Here is a 25,178-nt window from a genome sequence, read left to right as displayed (position 1 = left end):
GGAGGGTGCTTGGAGAACTGCTGTTGATTGGACGCAGAAAAACCGTTGCCCCGCAGCCTTCCCGGCAGGCTGGGAAACTTGGAGACTGTGCCCCGGTACTTTCCTTCCCGCACTGGAACAGGCAGAAATAAAGTATATCTGCCAAGACCTCAAGTACAGCTGATCCTCAGTTGATCCATGCGCCTGCACCAAAAGTGTCAGGGGTGGGTGCATGGGATGGTGGGGCACATCTTTCGGGATTGGAGTCATTCAGTTGCTTAGCCTTGCCCCGCCTTGCGCCGACAAAATTATTCTCGGCTGCAATCGCGAACCACTTTTGACACGCCTCGAAACTTGAACCACTTGTCGTCGCCAACCAGCCACACTTTGCTGGGAAAATCAAGCAGTTATCCCACAATTCCACACCCCTCCGCTGGTATTTCTTTTACTCTCAATCTCACCAACAGCAGCAGCAACTTAGACGTCGCCATCTCATCGACACATTCCCGGCGAGCCCGCTATGAGCAGGTAGCATAGCTACCTTGAGGGGCAATTCGTTGTTCCATCTCGCCGCGACCACACAACCACACCACACCACACAATCACATCACAAAATGGAGTCGGAAGTCGAGGCCGGCAGGGCCTCCGAGAACCGCAAGACCTTGGTGAAGGACCAGCTCCCAAAGCGCTTCAAGGCCCTCAAGTTCGGCATTCAATCCACCCAAGACATTCTTAATCAAGGTGTGCTCGAGGTCTCCGACAATCTGCTCTACGATGTCGAAAACAATCGAGCTCCCTTCAAGCATGGACCCCTCGATCCCCGCCTGGTGAGTATCGACACTTCCTTCGTCATGCTTTGTCCCATGTCATAGCTAACCTGTCCCCCAAAGGGAACCTCGAGCCCGAAACCCGATGCGAAATGCCACACCTGCCACCAAGATCTGATGGGCTGCCCTGGTCATTTTGGTCACGTCAAACTTCCACTCCCCGTCTTTCACATTGGCTATCTCAAATACATCCAGGCGACCCTGCAAAACATTTGCAAATCATGCTCCAGGATCCTCCTGACCAACGAGGAGCGCCGCCGGTTCCTCAGATCACTCCGCCGGGAACAGGACAACATGGCGCGTACGGCCGTACTCAAGCGCATCAACGAGCAGTGCCGGAAAGTGAGGAACTGCTACCACTGCGGTGACCTGCAGGGAACCATCCGAAAGCTGAGTTGCATGAAGCTTGTCCATGACAAGTTTGTGGCCTACAACAAGTCGACGGCCCAGAAGAAGGTGGCACCCGAAAGCAAGATCGAGTTTGATGCCTCCTTTGAGAGCGCCAAGGCTCATTTCGCAGAGCTTGGAAAGCACACCCGCCGTGCCATGGATGATATGCATCCCCTCAAGGTTCTCAACCTGTTCAAGGAGATCAACTCGGTCGATTGCGAGCTGTTGGGCCTAGATCCTGCCGAAGGACGACCCGAGATGTTTCTCTGGCGGTACCTCCCAGCCCCCCCCCTTTGTATCAGACCATCGGTCGCCCAGGAAAGCGCAAGCAACGAAGACGACATTACCACAAAGTTGGCCGAAATTGTCATCTATAGCGCACATTTGCGCGAAGCTATGCTAAAGGGTGCGCCGCTTCCTTCCCTCATGGAGCAGTGGGAATTCCTTCAGCTGCAGGTCGGCATGTACGTCAACAGTGATGTGCCTGGCCTCGTCCAGCAAGGCTTTGGCAAGGTTACTCGTGGCTTCTGCCAACGTCTCAAGGGAAAGCAGGGGCGCTTCCGTGGCAATCTCTCGGGCAAACGTGTTGACTTCAGTGGGCGTACTGTCATCTCCCCCGATCCGAATCTGAGCATTGAACAGGTGGCCGTCCCCGAACGTGTCGCCAAGAACCTCACATACCCCGAGCGCGTTCACGCGAACAACATTCAAAAACTCAAGGCTTGTGTGAGAAACGGCCCGACTCAATACCCTGGCGCGTTGCAAATCACTAAGAACCAAGGCGAAGAGAATGAGATGAAGTTTCTCTTGAAGCACATGAAGCCTCACATCCTTGAGAAGAATGCGGACAACCTCCGGATTGGAGATGTTGTAGAACGGCATCTCGAAGACAACGACATCGTCCTGTTCAATCGTCAACCCTCACTTCACAAACTGAGTATCATGAGCCATTACGCAAAGATCAGACCTTGGAGGACGTTCCGGCTGAACGAGTGTGTTTGCTCGCCATACAATGCCGATTTCGACGGTGATGAGATGAACCTTCACGTCCCACAGACAGAGGAGGCGAGAGCAGAGGCTATCAACCTGATGGGCGTCAAGAACAATTTGTGTACTCCCAAAAACGGCGAGCCCATCATTGCCGCCACCCAGGATTTTATTACCGCTGCTTATCTGTTGAGCGGCAAAGATAGGTTCTACGACAGAAGCAACTTTACCTACATTTGCACACAGATGCTTCTTGGCGATACCTATCTCGAGCTTCCGCCTCCTGCCATCCTCAAGCCCAAAGCTCTCTGGACTGGCAAGCAAATCTTCAACGTCATGATGCGGCCCAACAAGGAGTCGCCTGTCTTGGTCAACCTCGATGCCAAGAACAAGGTCTACAACAAAGGAAACCTCCAGCCTCCAGACATGGACATTGACGACTCGTTCCTTGTTGTTCGCAACTCCGAGGTTATCTGCGGCCGCATGGACAAGTCCACGGTTGGAGAGGGCAAAAAGAACTCTGTGTTCTATGTCATTCTGAGAGACTATGGAGCCGACTATGCTGCCGCCACGATGAACCGTCTGGCCAAGCTCTGTGCCAGATCTTTGACACTGCGCGGCTTCTCTATCGGTGTTGGTGATGTGTTTCCTTCGCAGGCATTGACTGAACACAAGCTCATGCTCCTCGAAAAAGCCACGACGGTGTGCGACGGATTTATTTCCCAAGCAGAAAACGGGACTCTTGAGAAGGCTCCAGGTTGCGACATGAAGGAGACTCTGGAGACCAAGCTTTCGGGAACCCTGAGCGCTGTCCGTCAAGCTGCCGGTAGCTACTGCACCGAGAATCTCAGCAGAAACAACGCACCTCTCATCATGGCCAAGTCTGGGTCCAAGGGTTCCGAAATCAACGTGGCCCAGATGATTGCCTGTGTCGGTCAACAGATTATCGGCGGCAAGCGTGTCGCTGATGGATTCCAGAACCGAACCTTGCCTCATTTCGAAAAGGGCGACAAGCGCGCGGCTGCCAAGGGCTTCGTCAAGAACAGTTTCTACACCGGTCTGCATCCTACCGAGTTCTTATTCCACGCCATTTCTGGCAGAGAAGGTTTGGTCGACACCGCTGTCAAGACGGCCGAGACGGGTTACATGTCCAGACGCTTGATGAAGTCGCTGGAAGATTTATCGACTCAGTACGATGACACGGTGCGCACCTCGGAAGGAGGCATTGTCCAGTTCCAGTACGGTGCAGACAGGCTCGACCCAGTGGACATGGAGGGAGATGCCCGGCCTGTCAACTTTGATCGGACCTGGAACCACTCCCAGACCATTACTTGGAACAACTCGGAGAGGGGGTTGCTGCCGTCCGAGATACAGAAACTGACCAAGGAGTTACTGGACAGACAGCGGGCGCTCTATGTCCGACGTGACATGCTTACCGGCGAGGTCATCACTGGGCTTACCGATGAGCAGATCCGCACGAGCACGGACCGCGCAGCGTATATGGCTGTCGACGAGCACGACGCCGCGAGAGAGTACCTCAACAGTGTCCAGTCATACATCACACAGAGAGCCACCAAGCTGGCCAGGATTCGCAAGTCGGTCGGCCTCGATCCAGGCGTGTTAGAAGACGACCTTGCCATGCAGGCTGCAGTTAATAGGATGAACAAGGGTGGATCCGAGATGGATATCGATCTGGATGATGAGGCGCGCGCCAAGGGACAAAAGCACGCCGACCTCACGGCCAAGGTGTCGGAGGCCAGTCTTCGGAAATTCATCGAGCTATGCCTGGAGAAGTACAAGAAGGCACAGGTCGAGCCAGGTCACGCTGTAGGAGCCGTGGGCGCTCAGTCGATCGGTGAGCCTGGAACGCAAATGACGCTCAAGACGTTCCATTTCGCCGGTGTTGCCGGCATGAGTATCACCCAGGGTGTCCCGCGTATCAAGGAGATCATCAACGCCTCCAAGACGATCAGTACACCTGTCATCACTTGCGTCTTGGAGAATACTAAGGATGTCAGCGCGGCCCGGGCCGTCAAGCACAGGATTGAAAAGACTTACATCAAGGATATCCTTGACTATGTGGATGATGTGTGGCTGCAGGACGTCGCCAAAATTGTGCTCAGGCTTGAGAAGGATGGTCTTGAGAACCTGGAGCAGATTGGGATAACGACTACCGATATTGCCGACGCCATTGTCAAGGCCAAGAAGCTCAAGTTGAAGATTGAGCCAGAAGACCTGAAGGTGAACAAGAATGTCATTGAGGTTCTCGTCCACAACACATGGCAGGATGCGACGGCGGCGAGAAAGGCGGCCAGGCAACGCGCTGCGGCTCTGGAAAAGGGGCTGACTGTCGCCAATCCAGGGGATGAGTCGGCAGCCGATTTCCAGTTGAGAGTCAACTTCCTCAAGCGCATGTTGCCGGAAGTGCCCATTGCCGGCCACCCCGAGACAACGAGAGCAATTATCAATGTCGACAGCAAGACTTCGGCGCATACAGTTCTGGTGGAAGGTTACGGACTGCGCGCTTGTATGACCACAGAAGGTGTGGTTGGCACCAAGTGCTTGACCAACTCGGTCATGGAATGTCGCGATGTACTGGGTATTGAGGCGGCCCGCACAACCATTGCCTTTGAAATTCAGCAAGTCATGGGCGACATGAACATCGACCCTCGTCACATGGAGCTTTTGGCCGATGTCATGACATACAAGGGTGACATTCTCGGCATCACGCGCTTCGGCCTTGCCAAAATGCGCGACAGTGTTCTCCAGCTGGCTTCTTTCGAGAAGACGCCAGACCATTTGTTTGATGCCGCTGCTGGTATGAAGACAGACCGGATCTTGGGCGTCAGTGAGTGCATCATCATGGGCCAGACCATGTCGATAGGGACAGGTTCGTTCCAGGTGGTCAGACGTCTTGGTCTCTATGACTGGCAGCTTAAGCCCAAGCCCTCTATGTTTGATGAGATATGGAAGAAGACGCACTCCAAGCTTGGCAGGGGCCGAGCCCGGCCGGCGGTGGTTGCGGCGGCTTGTTAAGCAGAGAGGATGGTTTTATGTCTGGGTTCGTTGAGTTTGGTTTGGAAAAGCGGGACGGGACGGTCTTCATGCGGAGTTGAGCTGAGAAAACGGTTGGGACAATTACTAGCTTTTTTTATTGTAAATATCGATATGGTTGATGGTTAAGAACTAGATTAATTAGTTTTTCTCAGTTGAACTTGACTGACGTGAGTAGCGGTCTGGACGTAGTGTGAAGTCGAGAGTCGGCCAAACACGAGGTACATGGCTGTGTGTGTGCGTGTCTGACATGACATAAATACCTTCCAGAAGATGCTTCTTCCACCTTGTTTGTATGCCTCAACTCTACCGGACGCCTATTAGCTATCACAAATGAGCCTGGTGTACCGAAGCATTTCCCTTATCCCCAGTAGTCTCCTACCATGATGAAACCCGCACCAGACCTTGACGTGTCAATTACTTTTTGCTCCTGTGGCACCACGGTTGTAGCGAGTGATATAAATGTCACCGGTGCTCTTGCGCTGGTTGCAGCCTTCTTCTACCCGCATTGCAGTTCCACACTACGATTGCTCGACTACAACGATATTACACGCTTCGATGATATCCACCACCGCTACGGTGCTGTTCGGTCCGGCGGTAGGCTTTCTCTAATAAGAGGTAAAAGGCGTCCTTGAAAGTGACTTCCTCACGAATATTAGATTTTCAACGTCTACATTTCGAACGACTTCGAGATTAGGTTTACCTTTACGCCAGCGCATATCGAAGAAGGTAGGAATTCCGGGAAAGTGGGCCCAAATAGCAAGGCATAAAGCATTTCAACGTTTAACAATAAGAGAACCTTTACGGACCCCCTGTTTATCTTCCCAACGCCCCTTTCCCTATCTACCGCTTTACTTACCCTTCTTATAATATAGTAAAAGGCTTTAAAGATGATTCAAAGACCTTTAAAATATCTTTTAAAGCCTCTTAACTATCTTTTAAGGCTTATTAAATATATTTAAATACTTAATAATTATTCTCTAAATATAATTAAATTCTATATTACGGGTGGAAGGAAGACGTCGGTTAGATAAACAGGGGGCTCCATAACGGTTCTCTCTTGATAATCTGATCAATACCTCAAACGGTAGCCTTTGTGATGGAGAATTCCAACATGTTCGCTTTCCACGACTTCATTGCCTACCTACTACAGATGGAGAAAATAATCACCTACCCAAGTCACTGCACTGGCATATTCATCGAACAGCCACTATCCTAATCTCAATACTAGTCCTCATCTGTCCAGGAGGCGTATTCGGGTTATTAGCAGCGCAATGAAAGCCCCCTATTCGGTTTACATCATCAGCCACAAACACAAGACTGGCAGTTAGTTTCATGCAAAGGGAAATGGGGAAAAAAAATAAAAATAAAAAAAATAAACTTACTCGCCCTCTTTCCCGTTGAGTCGACGATCCTGAAAACGAGCACGTCGTCCACCGTCTGCCCGTTGACAAAATACCACCTGTGCTTCTCGTTGAAGTGAAGGAGCGTGTTCTCCATTGCCCGGTCGCGGTGCAGGTCGTCGTTGAGAATCATGTCGTCTGGTTCGACTGAGGCAAAGTCTAAGAGGGTGAGGGGCCAGTCGAAGTTTGGGCCGTGGAGGGGGCGCCAGAGGCTTTTTTTGGGAGGTGGAATTGCATGTTAGAGGTGGTTTTTGGATAAGGTAAGGAAAAAGAATCTCGTACTTGATGACGTCAAACTCCTTGTCCTTCAAGTTCTCCCACTGCCCCGGAAAGGAAAGTTCGATCTGCAGGGGCAGACCCCCGACGGAGAAGTCACTGTGCGGGACGCCTGCCGGTTGTTCGTGGCTCACGATGGAGACTGCACCCGGGGAGGGGAAGGCTGGGTCGCGTTTTCGGACCTGGGGTTTTGGTTCAGGTTCCATGTTAGTGATGACCCCTTGTTAATACTTGGGCCATAGAAAGGGGGCTTCATACAACAACATTCATCATCTCAAACCTCTTGTACTCTGGAAAATTTGTCTTGAGCAACGCTACGATCTCATCTGCGTAGGCGTCTTCCATGGATGATTTGTCGGCGAGGGCGGCGTCAGGGTCGATGGCTGTTTTGGATTTTAGGACGCAGAAGCCGTGTTTGTCGAGGGTGAAGTGTGAGGGGTCGGCACCTATGTCTCTGATTTGGACAGGTTGGCGGTCGTGTTTGTGGTTTGTGGCGAAGGTAGAGGTGCCGTGGTCGAAGTCGCAGGAGAAGGGTTTCTCTTCTTGGTAGAGAGGGTCCCGGGCGATGTAGGGGAGGTTGGTGATGAAGTCGGCCATTTTGGATGTTAGCTGGGGAGTGTATTACTAGTTGTGATGGCTGTGGAATAAGGAGGCGTCTGGTGAGGAAGTGAAGTGCGTGAAAGGTGGATAGACGTTATGAGATTTATCGTAAGCCTCAGTCATGAGGGAAACGGATAGAGATGGCTTAATTTGGTATCATGCTAGCAACAGTAGCCCAAGTCGTCGGCCTTTGCTTGACCGAGGTAATGACTGCTTAGACGTGATCAAGTGAAGGTTTGATCTTTGACAAGGCTCTGGCTTGTGTTCGCTGATAGGCTTCCGCCGTGAACCAATGCTGACCTTTGGCGATGCAGGTGTGTAGCACCATCACACCACCTCGTATGCGTCCCTGTCTGCTTTGAGCACCGCGAGGGCTGATGCTACATTTGTGAACCTGCTTTCTGTGCTTTGATACGGCATTCTTCGAGAGACTCGATTATGGCAGTTGGGATTTGAGCCGCATGATACGTACTCTATTCTCATGTCATGTACTGTCTAGGTATGTCCTTTCTCCCCCAGTTCAAGGAAGTGAGGCAACATTTTCCACACGACTGGAACCAAAAGAAGAAGATCCCTACAGCCAATCCTTCCTCTACCCCTCATCTGCTCTTGTTAATGGTATTGCCTGATAAACTGCCACAGCCAATTGCATAACAGCGAGCAGATTCGCAACACCACCAAAGATAAGGACCGCCCAAAAGGTGTACCACTGATATGGATTCCTACGATCACGCCAGAAGTCCGTTAACCTGCTTGGACGCCAGCGCGCGTTGAACTTCTGGACCCGCAGCAGGCGCTGACCGAGGCGGGGAAAGTCCTCAATGGCACTGTATACCTCCCTCTCCTGCAGCAGCCCATCGGCATCGAGGCAGGGCAGCGGCCAGGCTGTAGAGGGCAAATCGGCGAGCTCTTGATCCACTTTCGACCACCATAAAATGCCAATCCTGTATTTCCGCTCACAGAGCACAGAGAGAAACGGGTCGAATGTTGCCGGGTTCTCGCGCCTCAACTTTGCAAGTTCTTTCTGGGCCACTCTCCTCGAGGCTCCGCTTTGGGCGAACAAGAGTCGATAGGACAGGAGGATTTCCTGTTCGAGTGTGATATATCGATGGATGCTGTCATCGGATGGTAAGGGGTCAAATTCCTCTGAGATGCTAAAAGATGGAGTAGCAGTCAGTGGGCTTGCATGACTGGAGTGTAAGGCTCGTCTGTGTCACCTACCTTTTGAGTATCGGATCTGCTTTGCTGTCACTTTCCAAGCATTTGAGGGCACAAAGTGAGGGGAACTTGAACAGCGAGAGCTGCCTGCTCGCTGCATCGAATTCGAGATGGGCTGTGATTGTCGTGACCCACTGAATGCGGACTTTGCCAAAAAGCTGCAAAGACCTCATGTTGAAAGATGCCTGGTAGATATCCTCGTTTCCATCGACAACTGACTGTAGCCCTTTCATGATTTCCTTTCCCCAGGCATGCTCTTTAAACCCGTGAAAGGTTACCGCGATGGGTCTTCTGCATCTATCGAGCTTGTGTTGCATAACGGCGTCTAGTTCTGACCGACCGGCTGCCAGACAGGCCAGAGCGGGTGTGCCAGGAGGTTGTAGATTGGGCGTGAGTGTCATTGTTGCCCAGCAAAAGACAGCGAACACGGCTATTTGACTATAGGCGTGGGGGTGATGATGTCCGAGTCTGGGGCTGCTACCTGCTGGTTTCTTGGGACTACTGCTGGAAGTCTTCAGCAGACTGTTCAAAATGGTGTCGATGCTGACATCCTGTGGCTGCAACTTTGGATGTTGCAGCCAGTTGAACACGGCAATGGGCAGGGACCAACAGTCGACTGCCGACGCGGGTCGTTCTAGCTCAAGTGCTGCCCACGTTGACATGTAATTGTCAGTCAACAATGGATCGAAGGAGCCTTCGATATAGTGACAATATGCAAGGATGCCACGGTACTTTTGTTGGATGAGGTCCAGATTCCCAAAGACCAGGCCCAAGTACACCAGATGTTCAGATCTGAAATCAGTGGGCCCATGTTGTTTGTTGCTTGTAGTTTGTGACTCCAAATCTGTTGCTGGTTTTCTCATCACCGGACCATCGGTTGCAGAGTTGTACCAACGAGGCATGATCATACGACCTGCAGGTGTATGTTATTGATTAGCACGTATCCAATTCGCATCAAAAGCAATACACCCACCTTTGTCTTATTCGTGGGGTGGTACGATTCCGTGGTTCGCTGTTTGATGTGAGGTGAAAATGGCAGGTTGTTCTTGTGTGATGATCCAAGTGTCGAGATCGTGAGAACTGGACTCTCGAAAGTTTCGACGTTGCTAGTTGTTGGCACCTTTATAAATCCGAACAACCCAGCTAACAACGCATACTGTGTACGCCGGCCCGTCATCACGAGAATCCAGTGGTAGAGGCGCCTCATGGCAGCCTGCCATCTTGTCATTGTAGATGCCCGAGGAGGGGAAGGGGGGCGGAAAATGAGCCTTCATCCACCCACACCAGATAGGACCCTTGTTATGGTATGACCCCTCTCCCACCCACACTTGGTGTTTGATAGGTACAACATGAACAGCCACCTAGGTAGTTGTCACGCAAGGCTCGGCATAAAGTTGGTCCTCACCAAACCACCGAAGGCTGTAAAGCTATATCAAGGTATCCCCCGATCATCCTTGGTGCTCGCCTCCTGTCTTTGTGACCAACGATACCTTTCAGTCAAGTCCCAATTCCTCACACAGCTGCAGCCTAAAACAGACCTACTGGTAAGTGATTGTCTATCCAAAAAGTCCAGCAACTAATCGCTTGCTTACCTACCTAGGCGGAAGTCAGTATCACAAAAATATGGAGCCTGTTGCGCCGCTTCGTCAACCTTGGAAGGCCTGGTTCATCCCGATCACGCCCAACAAGCAAGACTACCACACATGGCAGATTCAACTTGGGGGAGAGGGCCACGGGAGCCTCCCCCAGCCTCCGCGCGTCGTGGATTTTGGCAAGAATTGACCCACTAAGGGCTGTTGTGATAATTGATCGATGGGCACTCGATGGAATCGGCGAGGGCGGGCTTCGAAGTGGAGAGAGTGGTGTGGGTTTCACGACAGGTCGATAGCAAATGAAATAGTGAGGCTGCAGCTTCCAATGTCTCATGTGCTTGTTACTGGTGAAGAGAACCCTGTCTATTCAAGTACCCAACCACTCAGAATATTGGATCATCGGGGCGGGGTATGTTGTACAGAAACTCGGGAGCCTGCCTTCCCAAACCCCTCACTTCCATCTCGGTGTGCATGAGCAGCTCTTGCAGGTCCCCTACCTTACCTAACATGCCACATCATCTTCCAAACTTTTGCTGTTCTGAACCTACTTTACCTACCTGAGCCTTTCAGTCCAAAAGGCCAACCCTCTACAAGCTACGAGAACATGTCGACCGGAAAACAGCCCGACTGGCGGTCAAAGCCCCGCAAAGACCAGTCGCCAACCATCATCGGCAATGACAAAAACTTTTGGAAGTGGTCGAAAGAGGAGGGCTTCGATCTCACACACCCTTCCACTCCCGATTCCGCACCCGTCAAACCGCGTTTGAGTCTACAGTGCGCCCTGACACCTGTTATTATCGACCCTGCCAAAACCGCCCTGTTGATCATCGACCTTCAAAACTACGACCTTCACGAGGCTCTGGGCAATGATAACCCAGAGTTCTATCGCGCCGAGAATACCATCTTAAAGTACGCCATTCCTGCTGCCCGAAAGGCTGGCATCCAGATCATCTGGGTAACCACAGGCTACTCCGACGAAGACCTAAAAGAGATGGATCCGGGCGTCTTCAAAACGTTCAACTTTGAACCGGTCAAAGTCTCGAAGGATTGGCAGAAGCTTCGACCCGGAGAGGGTTTCAGCAACAAGGGCATGTACAGGAACCAGAAGGGTGTGGGCGACGAGATTGGGGAAGTTACGGACAAGAATGGCAAGGTGATCAATGGCGGGAGAATTTTGGTCAAAGAATCATGGAATAGCTGGCTCCACGATCCACTGTCAGACGCTTACCATAAAGGCAAGAGTTTTGACCCGCCCGATGTCCACTTCTACAAGAACAGAAGCTCAGGCATGTGCGACAGGATGAAGGACGTTACCAATTTCATCAACGAACATAACCTAAGGACGCTGCTCTTTACTGGTATTAACATTGACCAATGTGTCATGGGCACACTGCAAGACGCCTATCTCAAGGGGTTTGACACCATCTTGCTCAAGGACGGTTGCGCCACTGACAGCCCGTGGTTTGCGCATTGGGGTGTCGAGTTCAACTGCCTGATAAGTTGGGGATTTCTCTCAAGCTGCAAACATCTTGCCAGGGGCGCTGGCCTTGAGGTGGACGAGGATGAGATCGAGTCCAGCCAGGCTCCGGAAGTTCCGAAGCCGACAGGGTCAAATAAGGGCTGCTGTTGTATGTAGACTAGGGCATTTTCTCGTTGCTCTCAGAGACAGTCTTTGATGAGTGTCGAGACTGGCATGCTTCGACTTCTTGGCAAGACAACGTCGGCAAGTACCTTAATTGAGCTGATGTACAGATTACCTAGGGTGCGGTACACCACTGCACCGGCCCTGTGTCCCCCCCCTCCGGGCCCGCTACAGTTGTATTTTACTGGCTGTCCCTGTAGGTAGACAACCCCGCTCCCGGGACAGAGTAGGTCATAAGCAGCTGGGTCTCTCATTTTCCTCTCGGTAAGCTACCGGGCTTTTGCATACTTCAACCACACTTCGTCTGCTCAACCTCCGTCCGTCTTACCTGCACCAAGCCCCTATCTCGCTCTCAGCGACGGTAATGGACACCAAAGAGTTGTGAGTATCTAATCTGGTCATTGTCCAGGCTGGGAGAAGGTTTCTAATCCAAGCATCGCAACGTAGAGAGCAGTTCTTCCAGGAGACATGGGCGTCCCGAGCGGCAAGATGCATGACAAAGATCAAAGATCGTGAGGATAAGCGAAACGTTCGAAGCTTTCGCAGCTACGACGATATCATAGAACATCTCATCAATGACCCTGATGAACCATTCCCCGATTCTGTTCTTGAGGAGCTATCCATGATCCGCCCTCGACTTGTCGAGTTTCGAGACTTTAGCAAGATCTTCGCGGAGAAACTCGGACCAAAGCTCGACCCTAGCTTGTTCTGGGGATTGATGGGGACACTTGTTGTGGCGAGTACACACCTACAATGAACTTTTGATCACCGACGCCATACTTATACTCTCCTTTGGAACCATAGGTAGCGGCGCAGATAGAGGGAGACGCCACTCGACGGATGACACAGGAAATCAAGAAGCTCAGTCGAAACGTCGAGACGCTACGAGGATACAGCACAGCCGGGGAGGACCTATCCAATAAAGCCAAAGAGGCTGTCTTCGAGACGTTTGTGGTGGCTACCAACTTCTTTGCGGATGCCATTGAGTTCCTCCGGGACGAAGAGCATTTTGCCCGGTCCCGTTCCGCCGGTGAGATCCATGCCGCCCGCTTTTAAAGCTGCCAGATAGGTACATGCGTTGACCACCCCGACCCATCCCCAAAGACCAGGATCCCTGGAGACGCCTCGAAGATATTTGCGAAATAACCTCTCGTGATATCGAAGAGTCAGTAAAGGCAATCGAGAAGGCGGCAGCCATGTCACAGCGGCAACATGGAGTCACGAACAACGACTTGACATGGCTCTATTCAATGATGTCCATCAACCCACGCTCGTTCAAAGACCAGGCCACTCTACCGTGCATCATGTTGCCTCCTTCAAAAAGTCCCAAGTCCTTTGACCGCGATGATGTGATTGAGAAGATCGAGAATCATTTCAACAAGAGGTCCACCCAGACTTTTCGATCCATCGCCTTGTATGGCATTGGTGGCGCGGGCAAAACACATGTGGCTATCAAGTATGCCCAAGCTCGATACAAGCAACATAAAATTAATGCGGTGCTTTGGGTTGAGGCGGAGACAAAGATCAAGGTCAAGCAAAGCTTTTCCGATATTGCGGGAAGACTCCAGCTGCCAGGCTATGTTCCTCACAACCATGACGACAACCGGCTGCTTGTTATGACCTGGTTGCAACAGACGAGTTCGTATTAGCCTCTCCTCTCAGTGTTGAAGAATGTGGGAGAAAACAAACTGATGATTCAAATTCAAATCATTGCAGAGGCCAAATGGTTGATAGTCTACGACAATGTAGAATCTTTCGACGTCCTCGTCACGCACTGGCCCAACCTAGCGGCAAATGGTCACGCCTTGATCACCACTCGCAACACCGATCTTGCCTGGGAGCCAGCAGAAGTCGGAATTGAAGTTGAGACTTGGGACATCGACAACGGCGCCAAGTGTATTATCCATCTACTCGCCGATCACATCAGCGCCGATGTCTTGGCCAGCCAGTTCAACTCAGCGCTAGAGCTCTCAGAGAGGCTCAGCGGCCACGCTTTGGCTCTAGACAGGATGGCGGGTGTTATTCACAAGCGCGGCTGGACCATAGGCCAGCTGGTCGAGATCTATGACCGCGCCCCGGAGTTTGGACAGAACGGTATCGGCCCAGTCTGGCAGATCTCTTTTCAGAACTTGAGCGTCAATGCGAGTTCGATTCTGGCGGTCATCTCGTGCTGCAGTGCGGATCGGATACCGGAGATGCTCTTTCAGCCCGGAGAACCGGGAAAGTTGGCAACGGAGCTGCCGTGGTGTGGAGATGTTTTGACGTGAATCCTCCTGTTCTTACCTACTTCACGATGTTAAAACATGATGGCTATGAGCTGACACGAAATAGCCTTTCTGAAGCGGTTGTGGAACTCCAAACTTTGTCCCTGGTCAAGAAGGACAGAGACACATGCGAACTGTCGTGCCACAGGCTAATCCAGAGCCATTTTCAGGACTTTCTGGGAGAGGAAGGCCGAGCAAAGGCTCATCGTATGGCGTCCAAGCTTGTGTTTCTCGCCTTTCCGGAGCGGGCGCCTCACCTGCACGAGCACTGGGAACGGTGTAGTGTTTATGTGCCACATATCCTGGCTCTTTCCAAGATGTTTAGACAGGAACGATTGAGGAACCCAAGGTTTCATACGTGTAGGGAGTTTTGTGAGGTTGCTACTACCTGCGAACGGTGAGTCCTTTCTATCCTGATCAGAAACGAGGAAGTCAACCGCAAGAACACCCCCACCCGTGCCATATCATGATTAGGGACCTGACTAAACAACCTACCCTTCATGGCAGTTACCTTCTCGAGCAGCACGAGTTTGAAGAGCTCAAAGAAGTCTGCGAAGTCAATCAGGAGGCGATCCTCACCCTACAAGGCGAGGAGCGGCTTTGGGACATGTTATCCTCGATTCCATCGTACTTGGGTCAGCTCTATCTCCGCAGCGGCTACCACAGGAAGGGGCTCAAGTGTCTTGAGAAGTCACTTAAGATTCGGATCCGGGAACCGGATGGCGACCAGATGGAGGTTTCATGGTCCGAGCACAACATTGGCGAGGCGTACGTTACCATGATGGAGCTCGATAAGGCATATGAATGGTTTAAGAAGGCTGCTGCAACTTGGAAACGGTGGTCAGAATCGGCCAAACCTTCATGTCCGCCTAGAAGGCCGTACTCTCCGTTCCAAAAGATGAGCATGGCTACGTGTTTGTTGTATATGGGCCGGTTGAAGGAGGCGCGGGCGGAGATTGAAGGGCCCTACAAAGAGTACATGCGGAATCAAGGGGAGCAGTGGGCCAATGCGGCATAGTAAGTGCTCTCATTAATCTTCCTTCTATCTTGCCCTGTTGAACAAAACGATGGAAATGCGGTGTTCCTAACCAGCTATCTCACACCACACAGCGCGAGCTTTCTGATCGGCAGAATCGAAATGGAAGAAAAGAACTTCTCCAATGCCGAGTCGTACTTTATGCAAGCTCAGAACCTGTGGCTTTCGAAGCAGCAGGCTCGAACGAGCTATTTCAACGCCGCGTGCATGTACCGGACCGGATGCTGCGCTCTAGACCAGGGAAACGTGCAAGCTTCCATGTAAGTACCCCCAGGCAGCCCCTGACTTTAGCATGAGAGCGTGGCTAAGGGTTTGTCGTTCAAAGAAAACACATCACAGACGCGATGGTGATTACAAACCTCCACAAGGAAGACATGGTGGGTGAGCATGCCCGCTGTCTCTACAAGCTTTCTCAGGCTTTATATGAGGATGAGAGCAGAGAGGCAGAAGCCGAGATGCTACTGCAGGAGGCTGAGACGTTGTACTTTTCTCGATCGGATGATCAGGGGAGGACACCGACGGAGAAGGATTATGATGGGTTGGTGCATATGCAGTGGCGCTGAAAGTAATGGTCAAGAGCGATGGAACCGGGTCAGGTTTGTATCATGGAACGTGGGAATTTGCATCTACCGTACTTCTTCTTCTGTCGGTTAGCTACCTGATCGTCATTTTCAACACCACAGATCTCACATCCTAGCTTTCTCAAGAGAAATCGCAAGATCTCGATGTCCTGCTTGTGCCATGCGCGGAAGCAATGGACCATATATTGCGTAAGATATGAACTATACTCCTTATACACACCAAAGGTTGTGTAGGTGGGTAGGCACCCTCCCCACAAGATAATTGAGACAGCAAAAGAAAGTTAACCCATACTATACTGTGAACTGACATATACCTCAAAACTAGATTAGTAGGCCTTTAAACCATGTTTAAAAGCCTATGACTATCTTTAAAGACCTATGGACTATCCTTCAAGCCATACCCACCTACTTTACTAGGGAGTGTCTCAATTATTTTGTGGCAAGGGTGGTAGGCAAGGCTCGGACGTCTCTATCCCGAGACGTGGAGTGGAGGCGGGGTTCCCAACCTTCCGAGCTATCAGGCTCCCCCTAATGCGGGCACAGTCCCGGGTCTCTTGTGAACGAAGGGATGTGGCAGCATGCAAGTGGAGGCTGTGTATGTCTGTGTGACTAGCCACGGGCATGCTGACCTCTGTCCTTCTCCCTGTATGGCTGGATAATAAGCAGAATGCATTCCTACAAGACCACTGCTGCCTTGCGGAGATCCTATAATACATCATTCTACCTGTTCGTGTGCAAACTCCTGTGTTTCGTTGTACCCAATATACCAGAGCTGCATGTACGGTTGCATATGCAATAAGCGGGCTGCCAATGTCATTATTTTTGGGGCTACATAGCTACTTACACTGCTGACACAAGTCATCTTTTCAGGCTCAGGCATAGACTAGATCTTCCAAGTCAAACATTTGAATCGGCGAAGAAATTTTGCTCCGTTTGGCATGCCAAATTAACCTTCACCTGGTGTCAAGATGGCTCTCATCATCGATGGTTACGATAAATTTGCGGCCTTCATCACGTGGCACCCATCAGTACAATTCATCCATCTTCAATGGACAGACTACACCTCCACCGTCCGGGTCCGGATTCTCACCCTCCGCCACTTCCAGGCCCTTCTCGAAGCCAAAACAAACCTTGCCCTGTGCCGACACTATCTGTGCCTCATTGACATCGGGCTCCCACTCACAAACGTCGACCCTGGCCGCCCTGCAGGACAGAGCTTCCTCCTCCCCGACTTCAACACCATCCACCTTTGCCCGAGCCTGAACACCGCAGAAGAACACGCCGTTCTTTTATGCTACTTTGGCAACGGAACCCCCCTCCATCAAGAAATCCACCACTCCCCCCTCACCCTTTCCGCCCCCTTCTGCCCCCGCCGCGCTCTGCTCCAAGCCATTCAAGCAGGCGAGGAAATCGGCCTCTACTTCCGAGTCGGCTTCGAGCTCGAATTCAGCGCCGTTCAGCCCAAACACAGTGCCAAAACAGCAGAAATCCACGCCTCCTCCGGCCTCCGCGCCATAGAGTCCTTCATGCTCCCCGTGCTATCCACCATCACCAAACAGCTCGAGTCCGCGGCAAACGTCCCTGTTGAACAGTTCCACTGCGAGGGAAGCGACAATGCCTACGAGCTAGTGCTAGGCCACTTGCCCCCCATGGAAGCAGTAGATGGTCTCGTCACCGCCAAGGAGACCACCCGACGAGTGTGTAGGGAGAATGGGATTGAGGTGCTGTTTAATCCCACCATGCCCGAGATCAACGGGTTGCACACGAATATTTCGGTGCAGAGTCTGCGGGGTGAGGTTGGGGAGGTGGAGGAGAGTTTTCTTGCTGGGGTGATGCAGCATTTGGGGGCGTTGTGCGCGTTTGCTATGCCTAGGCCGGAGGGGTATGCCCGGACGAGGGCGGGGCAGTGGTGCGCGGGGAGGTGGGTTTCTTGGGGGACGGATAACAGGGAGGGGCCGGTTAGGAAGAGGGGGAGGGTGTGACAAGGGCTGCAATATCAGGGCTTGGAACTCATGGTTCAATTCAGTCTAATAATCTTTAATGGCCTCGAAGAGCGTGATACTGAAAAGATGAAGAAGTAATACAGTCTTGGTGATCCTGAACGCGTATTTATCCTCCCTTGCCTGGCCCGTGCCCTTTATTGGCCTCAAGCCGCTGCTAAGTCCTTCAATATTATATAGGGCCAGTGGGCTTTCTTTAATAACCGCTATAGCTTTTAATTATTTACCTTACTTTAACGATTAGCTTATAACGTACAGTTACCTTTCCTTACGGTAATATCGATAGTATTATTAGTAGTGGTTGTGGGTAATTAACTTTTACCGTGTAATACTATCTCCCCCTTTCTTATATTTGCCCACGAGCTTAATAATGGCTTTAGGCCTCCGTTCGTCGGTCCTTGGGCTTGTTTAGGTATTACGCGTGGAAGGCTTATAAGGCCGCCTTAGCTCCGTCGTTATAGAAGTAATCGAAAGGTTTTTATATCTAGTATTTCTTTTAAGGCTAACCTTCTTACTTAATTAAATACTTAATTTCTTTACCTATTAAAGTCGAATCTATTACTTTTTCTATTTAATAGTTTTTTACCTTTATCGGTATAGTTTCTCGTAGAACCTAGTTTAAGTTAGGTAGTACCTGCCCGCTAATACAATAAAGCTTAGAAAAGGAAACGTAAAAGGTATTATAGATTTACTAATATTTAGAAAAAGTTAATCGGATAACGGTAAATAAGATTACTTTTTAAATTTTAAACGGGTTTAATATTTTCTTATTTAACTTCTTAAAGGGTCGTCGCGTTTTAATATATTTAGCGTTTAATATTATTAATTAATCCTATTTAAATAAAAGAGCTTCTTTTTTTTTTAAATTAATTTACCGCTTTATATAAGTACGGACGTCTTTTAGTAATTTCTATATTTCTTTATAAACTTAAATTATTTAGTATATATATAGCCTACTTAAAGGGTTATAAACAATAGTATTTAAGGACGGGTTATTAAAAGTAAGGTAGTAATTATAATTAGCGAAGAAAAGTAATATACCTATAATTAACTTATAAACGTTATTATATATAAATTTTATTATAAAAAGTAATTTATTTTAATTAACTATTTTATAATTAATAAAAGTATAAAAATATATTTTTAATTTTTAATTAACGATCTTTATTTATTTATCTATTTAAAAATAGAAAGTAGTATTTATACGACTATTAATACTAACGAGTTTTAAAAAGTCCTTTTATAAGTAAGTGTTACGGCTTAACACCTAGTGGGGCGAAAAGCGCACTACGGATTAATCGTTAATATATAAGCAAGGACTAATTAAGACAGGATTAGTGGGATCGAGGATCGATCCAGAAGAGCTAACTCCAGAGGTAACAGTATCGATAGGATCGAGGGTCGAGTTAATCGATCCAGAACGGTGCTAGGCTTAGCGCGAGAACTATATATACGGAGGAACTGGCTAACGTAAATAAATAGTTCCGTAATATATAATTTAAATTATATTTACGGTATTTAGTATTTATATCGAGATATTTTATTATATACTATTTAGCTGTACCGGACTAGGATTATTTAGAAGTGCCTTTAACCGATATCCCTTTTAGAGGTTCTAAATAGGGGTTCGTTATACGTTATATATTTACTTTAACTCTATTACGGATAAATTAAAGGCGTCTTTTTACTACTATAGCCGGACCTAAAAACGTTTAGATAGGAGGCGTCCCGCCTAGCCTAGGCGCCGAGGGACCTTCCGCTAGACCTATATCCTTTACCGCAAAGTAAGTTATTAAGCGTCTTAAAGAACTCGAGGATAAAGCTTAATAGACCCGGAAGTAGATTTTCGTTATTTCGGCTACGTCTAAGTCGACTATTAAGCTTCCGGTACTAGAGCGCTATAGAGGAGAAAAAGTAGAATTTAAAAGGTTTTTAATTTAATTTAAAACCTATTTTCGTTAATACTTAAACTAGTTTACTAACGAAAAATCGAAAGTAATTTTCGCGGCTATTAGGCTTAAGGATAGGGCTCTTATATAATTTAAACCTATCCTCGACGACTATTATAAATAGAAGCTAAAGGATTAAGAGAAAATTACCGTAGAATACTTCGAGAGCTATCGTACCTTTAAAGTTAAACTTAAAGAGGTATTTAGGGAGTACGATAAGGCAAGGCGCGCGTAGAGTAAACTCTTAAGTCTATACTAAACGCGCTCGATAACCGACTACGCGGCTTAATTTAAGATTAATAACTTACGTAGCGCTATTAACGATAAAAGGTTAATATAGCTTTTTTACTATAGCTTTAAAGATAAAGTAAAGGATAAGTTATATAAGAAAATAAAGCCCGATATTATCGATAAATATATTACTATAATTATACGGATCGATAATCGGTAGTTCGAATATTATATAAAGAAGAAAGGAGGTAACGGCAGGGGTAGCTACGGTAATAGCTATAGAAGATACTTTAACGGTAACCGCTTTAATAATAGGCGTAAGCGGAGATACTTTAGTACTAGTTACTCCGGCACTATATACTTAGGACCGATAAACGTCGATACTATATAATAGTAAAGGCTATAAGGCCGAGGCTAGGGTAAAGATAACTTTAAGTATTTTAATTACGGTAAAGTAAGATATTTTAAGAAGGACTATAGGGCACTTAAACGGCTCGGATAGAAAAAGAAAATTATATTAATTACTATATTAAAGGGACCGAGGGTTATAAAGGTAATAACTATTAGGTATTAATAAAGTGGAGCGGTAAGCTCCGAAGAAAACTCTAACTAGTACGCCGGATAGGAAAATATAAAGTTTTAGAAAGTAAAGGAAGTACTAGAAAGGCTAAAGGTAAAGTATAAAGAAAGAAATCTTTAAATATAAGCCTTACGAGATTAAATAATATAAATTACTATAAAAGTTATTACGGAAATCGCTAAGGACGAAGGTTTCGCGTAAGGACCTATTAAATAAATAATATTAAAGAGATAGTATAATAAATACGGAATTACTATTTTATAGAATATATTATAGCTTATAAAGCTTTTATATAAGAGCTAAGAAAAGTATTAGAAAAGCAGGAAGGTCGTTAGTATTAAAATCGCGAAGTTATTAAGAGATATATTAATACCTATATAGTATATACCCTATAAGGGGGATACGGTATAGCTTTATCCTAGGTATCCGGAGTATCGGAAAGTACTTTAGTTTTAGTATATTATATACGGATATATAAAATATTATTAAAGTAAGTTACTATATAGTTATTAGCCGGTACGTAAAGTAAATAAGGAAGGTAAATTATAGTTAATTAAAAGGACTATAGCCCGGTAGGAAAAAGCTTAATAGGAAGACTTAAACAATTATATTTTATAAAAGGTTTAGGACCTAGTTAAACTAAAGGATAGCCTTTAAGTAATATAGATCGTATTAAAGTATATAAGGTATTACGTCGAATATATAGACGGTTAGAATATAGACGATAGTATACGCTTATAAAAGGAAGTAGTACTAAGATAATACTAAAGCCTAAACTACGCTATATATTTACGAAAAAAAGTTAAATAATATTATTAAACTAAAACGCCTAAAATTAAATAAAAGAACCGCTATCGAGCGTAAATATAAAAGAATATTAAAGACGGAAGATAGGAAAAAGCTAAGTAAATATAATTAAAAGACTTTATATTATTAATTAACCCGAAATAAAAAAACGCTTTTAAACGATATAACCGTTTAGGAAACGATTCGCGGCTTTTCGCGGGGGCCGTTAACCTTTAATAGATTACGAATAGTATTTTCGAAAGTATCGGCGTAAGGCAAAAGTATAGGATAATAACCCGGCGCTTATTAGCGAGGTTATTACCGTATAGGGAGGAGGTAAAAAAGATAAACGCCTTTAGGTTACTATACGATAAAGGGATCTCTAAGCAGTAATATTAATAAACGGTAATATAGAAACGAACTTAATTTCGCTATAGTTCGTATACTAGGCCCGTATATTATAGAAGAAAAAAAAGGAATAAATCGTTATATAAAAACTATTTCCTATATAAAAGGTTTATAGAAAGATACTACCCCTAAATATTATAGTCGAAAGAAAAATAATATTAATTATATTCGATATTATAAATATAGGACCCTCGAAAAATATAATTTTAAGGTAACTATAGTATAAAGACTATAATCTAGATATCGATTAGAGGGATAGTAGCTACCTACGACTAAAAGAGCTTTAAAAGTATTTAATTAACGATAAAAGATTAGAAGTACGTACGGAGTAGAGTGTAGGATAAGCACCCTCCACGGTACTACCGTAAGGAGTATAGGAAGTAATAATATATTTTATCGATATAGGCGGTAAAATCGAAAAAATAGGGTTAACGACGTTAGTAAAAATATCGGAAGTTAATAAGTATGTTTATTATAATAACGTAGAGAAAGGTAAGAAAAAGGCGGTACCGGTAGAATATTAAAGATACTTAGCCTTTACAGTTAAGTATTTAAAGGGGCTTCTAAAGCGAGGACCGTAGGATTATAAAATTAAATTAAAAGAAAGAGCTAAATTACGGCTATTTAAGGTCTATTATACTAACGATAAGTAAAGTAAGGAGCTACGGAAATACTTAGACGAGAATTTAAAGAGAAGGTATATTAGGGAGTTTATATCGTTAGTAGGATATCCTGTATTTTTCGTGCTAAAGAAAGACAGTAGCTTACGATTATATATAGATTACCGCTAATTAAATAACGAAATAGTAAAAAACAATTACCCGCTACCATTAATATTTAAATTACGGAGCTAACTAGTAAAGGCGTAATACTTTATACGCTTAAATATACTTATCGGGTATACCTATATATAGATTAAAGAAAAAGATAAATAGAAAATAGCGTTTCGTATACCTTATAGTTATTTCGAGTATTTCGTAATACTATTTAGATTAACTAATACGCCCGTGACGTTTTAATCTTTCGTTAACTATATAATACGGAAGTACCTCGATAAGATAATAATATATTATTTTAACGACGTTTTTATTTACTTACGTACTTTAAAGGAGTATAAGTAGTACGTACGAGAGATACTCGACGCGCTATATAGAGCCGGACTTTTAGTTAATAAGGAGAAGAGTAAGTTCTATATATAAAAAATAGTATACTTAGGATATTTAATATTATTAAGTAAAGTACGTATAAAACTAAAGAAAATTACGGTAGTTAAAAATTAGTTTATGCCGTAATTATAAATATACGTTAGGAAATTTTTAAGGTTTATAAATTTCTATTAAATATTTATCTAGGGCTATATAGGTATTACGAGGCTACTTAACTACTTAATTAAAAAGGACGTAGGATTCCGGTAGGGGTAAAAAGAGGAGTAAGCCTTTTAGAAACTAAAAGAAGCTATTTTAAAAGACCCGGTATTTAAATTACTAAACCTTAGTCGACTATTTAAAGTCGAGGTAAATATATTAGACTATATAATCGGTGGATAATTAGGGTAGCGAAACGACGATAGTAAGCTATACCCGGTAACTTTCTTTTTAAAGAAATTTAAAGGAATACGTTAGAACTACCCGATTTACAATAAAAAATTACTCGCTATTATCGAAATATTCGAGGAATAAAGATTATACTTTAGTAGTATTAAGTATAAAGTATAGGTCTATACGGATTATAAAAATCTATAGTACTTTACTACTACGAAGGTCTTTAACGCACGGTAAATATAATAATTAAAATTTCTTTCGGAATTTAATTTCTAAATTAACTATAAAAAAGGCTCGGAGAACGCTAAGGTAAATGTATTTAGCCGACGAGCTAACTACTATAAGGATATACCTAGGGAATTATTATTACTATTTAAGGAAGCGCCGGATAATATTTTTAAATATCTATTATAGCCGTAAATAAAGTATTATATAATATATTATAAAAAGGCTACTTTTAGTAAATATTAAAGGAAGTTAAGTAACGATATTATAAAGTAATATTAATAGGAAAAGCTAGAGCTATAGGGTATTTAGAAAAATAATTAAGGAAGATTATAGTATAGGAATCGAGCGTATATAAGGCTAGGTAATAAAATAGTATTAATAATAGAGATTTACGTATCGAAGCTCGGAGGATATATAGGTATCGTTAAAACTATAAAAAAGATTAAGTAATACTTTAATTAGCTAGGGATTAAGGACGACGTTAAAGAAGCTATTTAATTATACTATACGTACGAAAAAATAAAGGTTATAAAGTATAAACCCTATAGATTTTTAAAACTATTATTAATAGTAAAATAGCTATAGAGTTTAATTATAATAAACTTTATTATTAAATTATTAAAGTTTAAAAATATAATAACCGGCGTTAAGTATAATAATATATTAACGGTAGTCGATAGGCTTACTAAATAAGTATACTTCCTACCTTATAAGGAAATTTAATCGGTAAAATAATTAGCGGATATAGTACTATAGTATATTATAGTAATATATATATAGTTAAAGGAATTTATTACGGACCGCGATACTAAGTTCGTATCGAAGTTTTAAAAAGCGTTAATAACGAGGCTAGGGGTAATAAATAAAGCGTTTTCGGCTTATTACCTTTAGACAGATAGTTAAACGGAACGGCTTAACTAAATCGTAGAATAATATCTACGAAATTATATTAATTTTAAATAGGATAATTAAGTTAAACTATTATTTACGGTATAATTAATATATAATATATCGCTAACCGAAACGACTAAAGCTATATTATTCTTCGCGAATTTCGGTTACGAGGTAAACCTACGGTAGGGACCTACGGTTAAAGTACTTAGGGCTAAAGTTAAAGTAAATAAAATATATATATTTTATAGTAAGCTTAAGTAAAAACTAAAGTTTATAAGGGAAAGGATACGGAAATACTATAATATTAAAAGGCTTAAAGGACTTCGCTTTAAGGAGGGAAATATAATATTCCTTTCTATACGTAATTTATATATTAAAAGACTTAGTAAGAAGCTAGACTATAGGAAAGTAAGATTATTTAAAGTTAAGAGGAAGATATCGGAAACGGTATTTAAATTGGAGTTACTTAGTATAATATATTTACGGTTATATACTTTTTATATTTTACTTTTAAAACCCGTACTATACGTAAAAAAAGCTAATATATAGATAGTGGCGGAAGATAAAAAAAAGGAGTATAATATAGAAAAGATATTGGATTTACGGTTTAATAGAGGCTAATTAAAGTATTTAGTTAATTAATTAAAATATCCGGCTATAAATAACTCGTAGGAACTATAGGTATACTTTAATTATCTAAATAAGTAAAAAA

General features: G+C 45.3%; 5 protein-coding genes across 5 annotated transcripts; 4 read left to right on the top strand and 1 right to left on the bottom strand.

Moving 5' to 3' along the window:
- The first annotated feature begins 200 nt into the window (after positions 1-200).
- RPO31 (DNA-directed RNA polymerase III subunit C1 (rpo31)) lies at positions 201-5,507 on the top strand. Its single transcript, XM_062911860.1, has 2 exons — positions 201-806; positions 870-5,507. The coding sequence occupies exons 1-2, from the start codon at positions 594-596 to the stop codon at positions 5,217-5,219; spliced, it is 4,563 nt and encodes a 1,520-aa protein (XP_062765490.1). The 5' UTR covers positions 201-593; the 3' UTR covers positions 5,220-5,507.
- Positions 5,508-6,433: 926 nt separating this feature from the next.
- QC763_402305 (uncharacterized protein) lies at positions 6,434-7,122 on the bottom strand (the record flags this gene model as incomplete). Its single annotated transcript, XM_062911859.1, has 3 exons — positions 6,434-6,522; positions 6,623-6,852; positions 6,923-7,122. 3 exons carry the CDS (start codon positions 7,120-7,122, stop codon positions 6,434-6,436), a joined length of 519 nt encoding a protein of 172 aa, XP_062765489.1.
- A 5,210-nt stretch (positions 7,123-12,332) lies between these two features.
- QC763_402300 (uncharacterized protein) lies at positions 12,333-13,124 on the top strand (the record flags this gene model as incomplete). Its single annotated transcript, XM_062911858.1, has 4 exons — positions 12,333-12,349; positions 12,416-12,701; positions 12,773-12,998; positions 13,078-13,124. 4 exons carry the CDS (start codon positions 12,333-12,335, stop codon positions 13,122-13,124), a joined length of 576 nt encoding a protein of 191 aa, XP_062765488.1.
- A 97-nt stretch (positions 13,125-13,221) lies between these two features.
- QC763_000320 (uncharacterized protein) lies at positions 13,222-14,235 on the top strand (the record flags this gene model as incomplete). Its single annotated transcript, XM_062905079.1, has 2 exons — positions 13,222-13,606; positions 13,631-14,235. The coding sequence occupies 2 exons, from the start codon at positions 13,222-13,224 to the stop codon at positions 14,233-14,235; spliced, it is 990 nt and encodes a 329-aa protein (XP_062765487.1).
- A 2,582-nt stretch (positions 14,236-16,817) lies between these two features.
- QC763_000310 (uncharacterized protein) lies at positions 16,818-17,831 on the top strand (the record flags this gene model as incomplete). The annotated part of the gene is made up of 1 exon (XM_062905078.1): positions 16,818-17,831. One exon carries the CDS (start codon positions 16,818-16,820, stop codon positions 17,829-17,831), a length of 1,014 nt encoding a protein of 337 aa, XP_062765486.1.
- Positions 17,832-25,178: the final 7,347 nt, after the last annotated feature.

This window comes from Podospora pseudopauciseta, chromosome 4, assembly GCF_035222475.1.
Source record: "Podospora pseudopauciseta strain CBS 411.78 chromosome 4, whole genome shotgun sequence".
Classification (NCBI taxonomy): Eukaryota; Fungi; Ascomycota; class Sordariomycetes; order Sordariales; family Podosporaceae; genus Podospora; species Podospora pseudopauciseta.
The sequence above is the reverse complement of the archived record's forward strand: the minus strand, read 5'-3'. Positions and strand labels throughout refer to the sequence as shown.

What these genes read in the sequence shown, in the direction of transcription:
- RPO31 (XM_062911860.1), top strand. Translation starts at nt 594, where the DNA reads ATGGAGTCGGAAGTCGAGGCCGGCAGGGCCTCCGAGAACCGCAAGACC. An exon ending in GACCCCTCGATCCCCGCCTG is followed by an intron (nt 807 to 869) that starts GTGAGTATCGAC and finishes TGTCCCCCAAAG; the next exon opens with GGAACCTCGAGCCCGAAACC.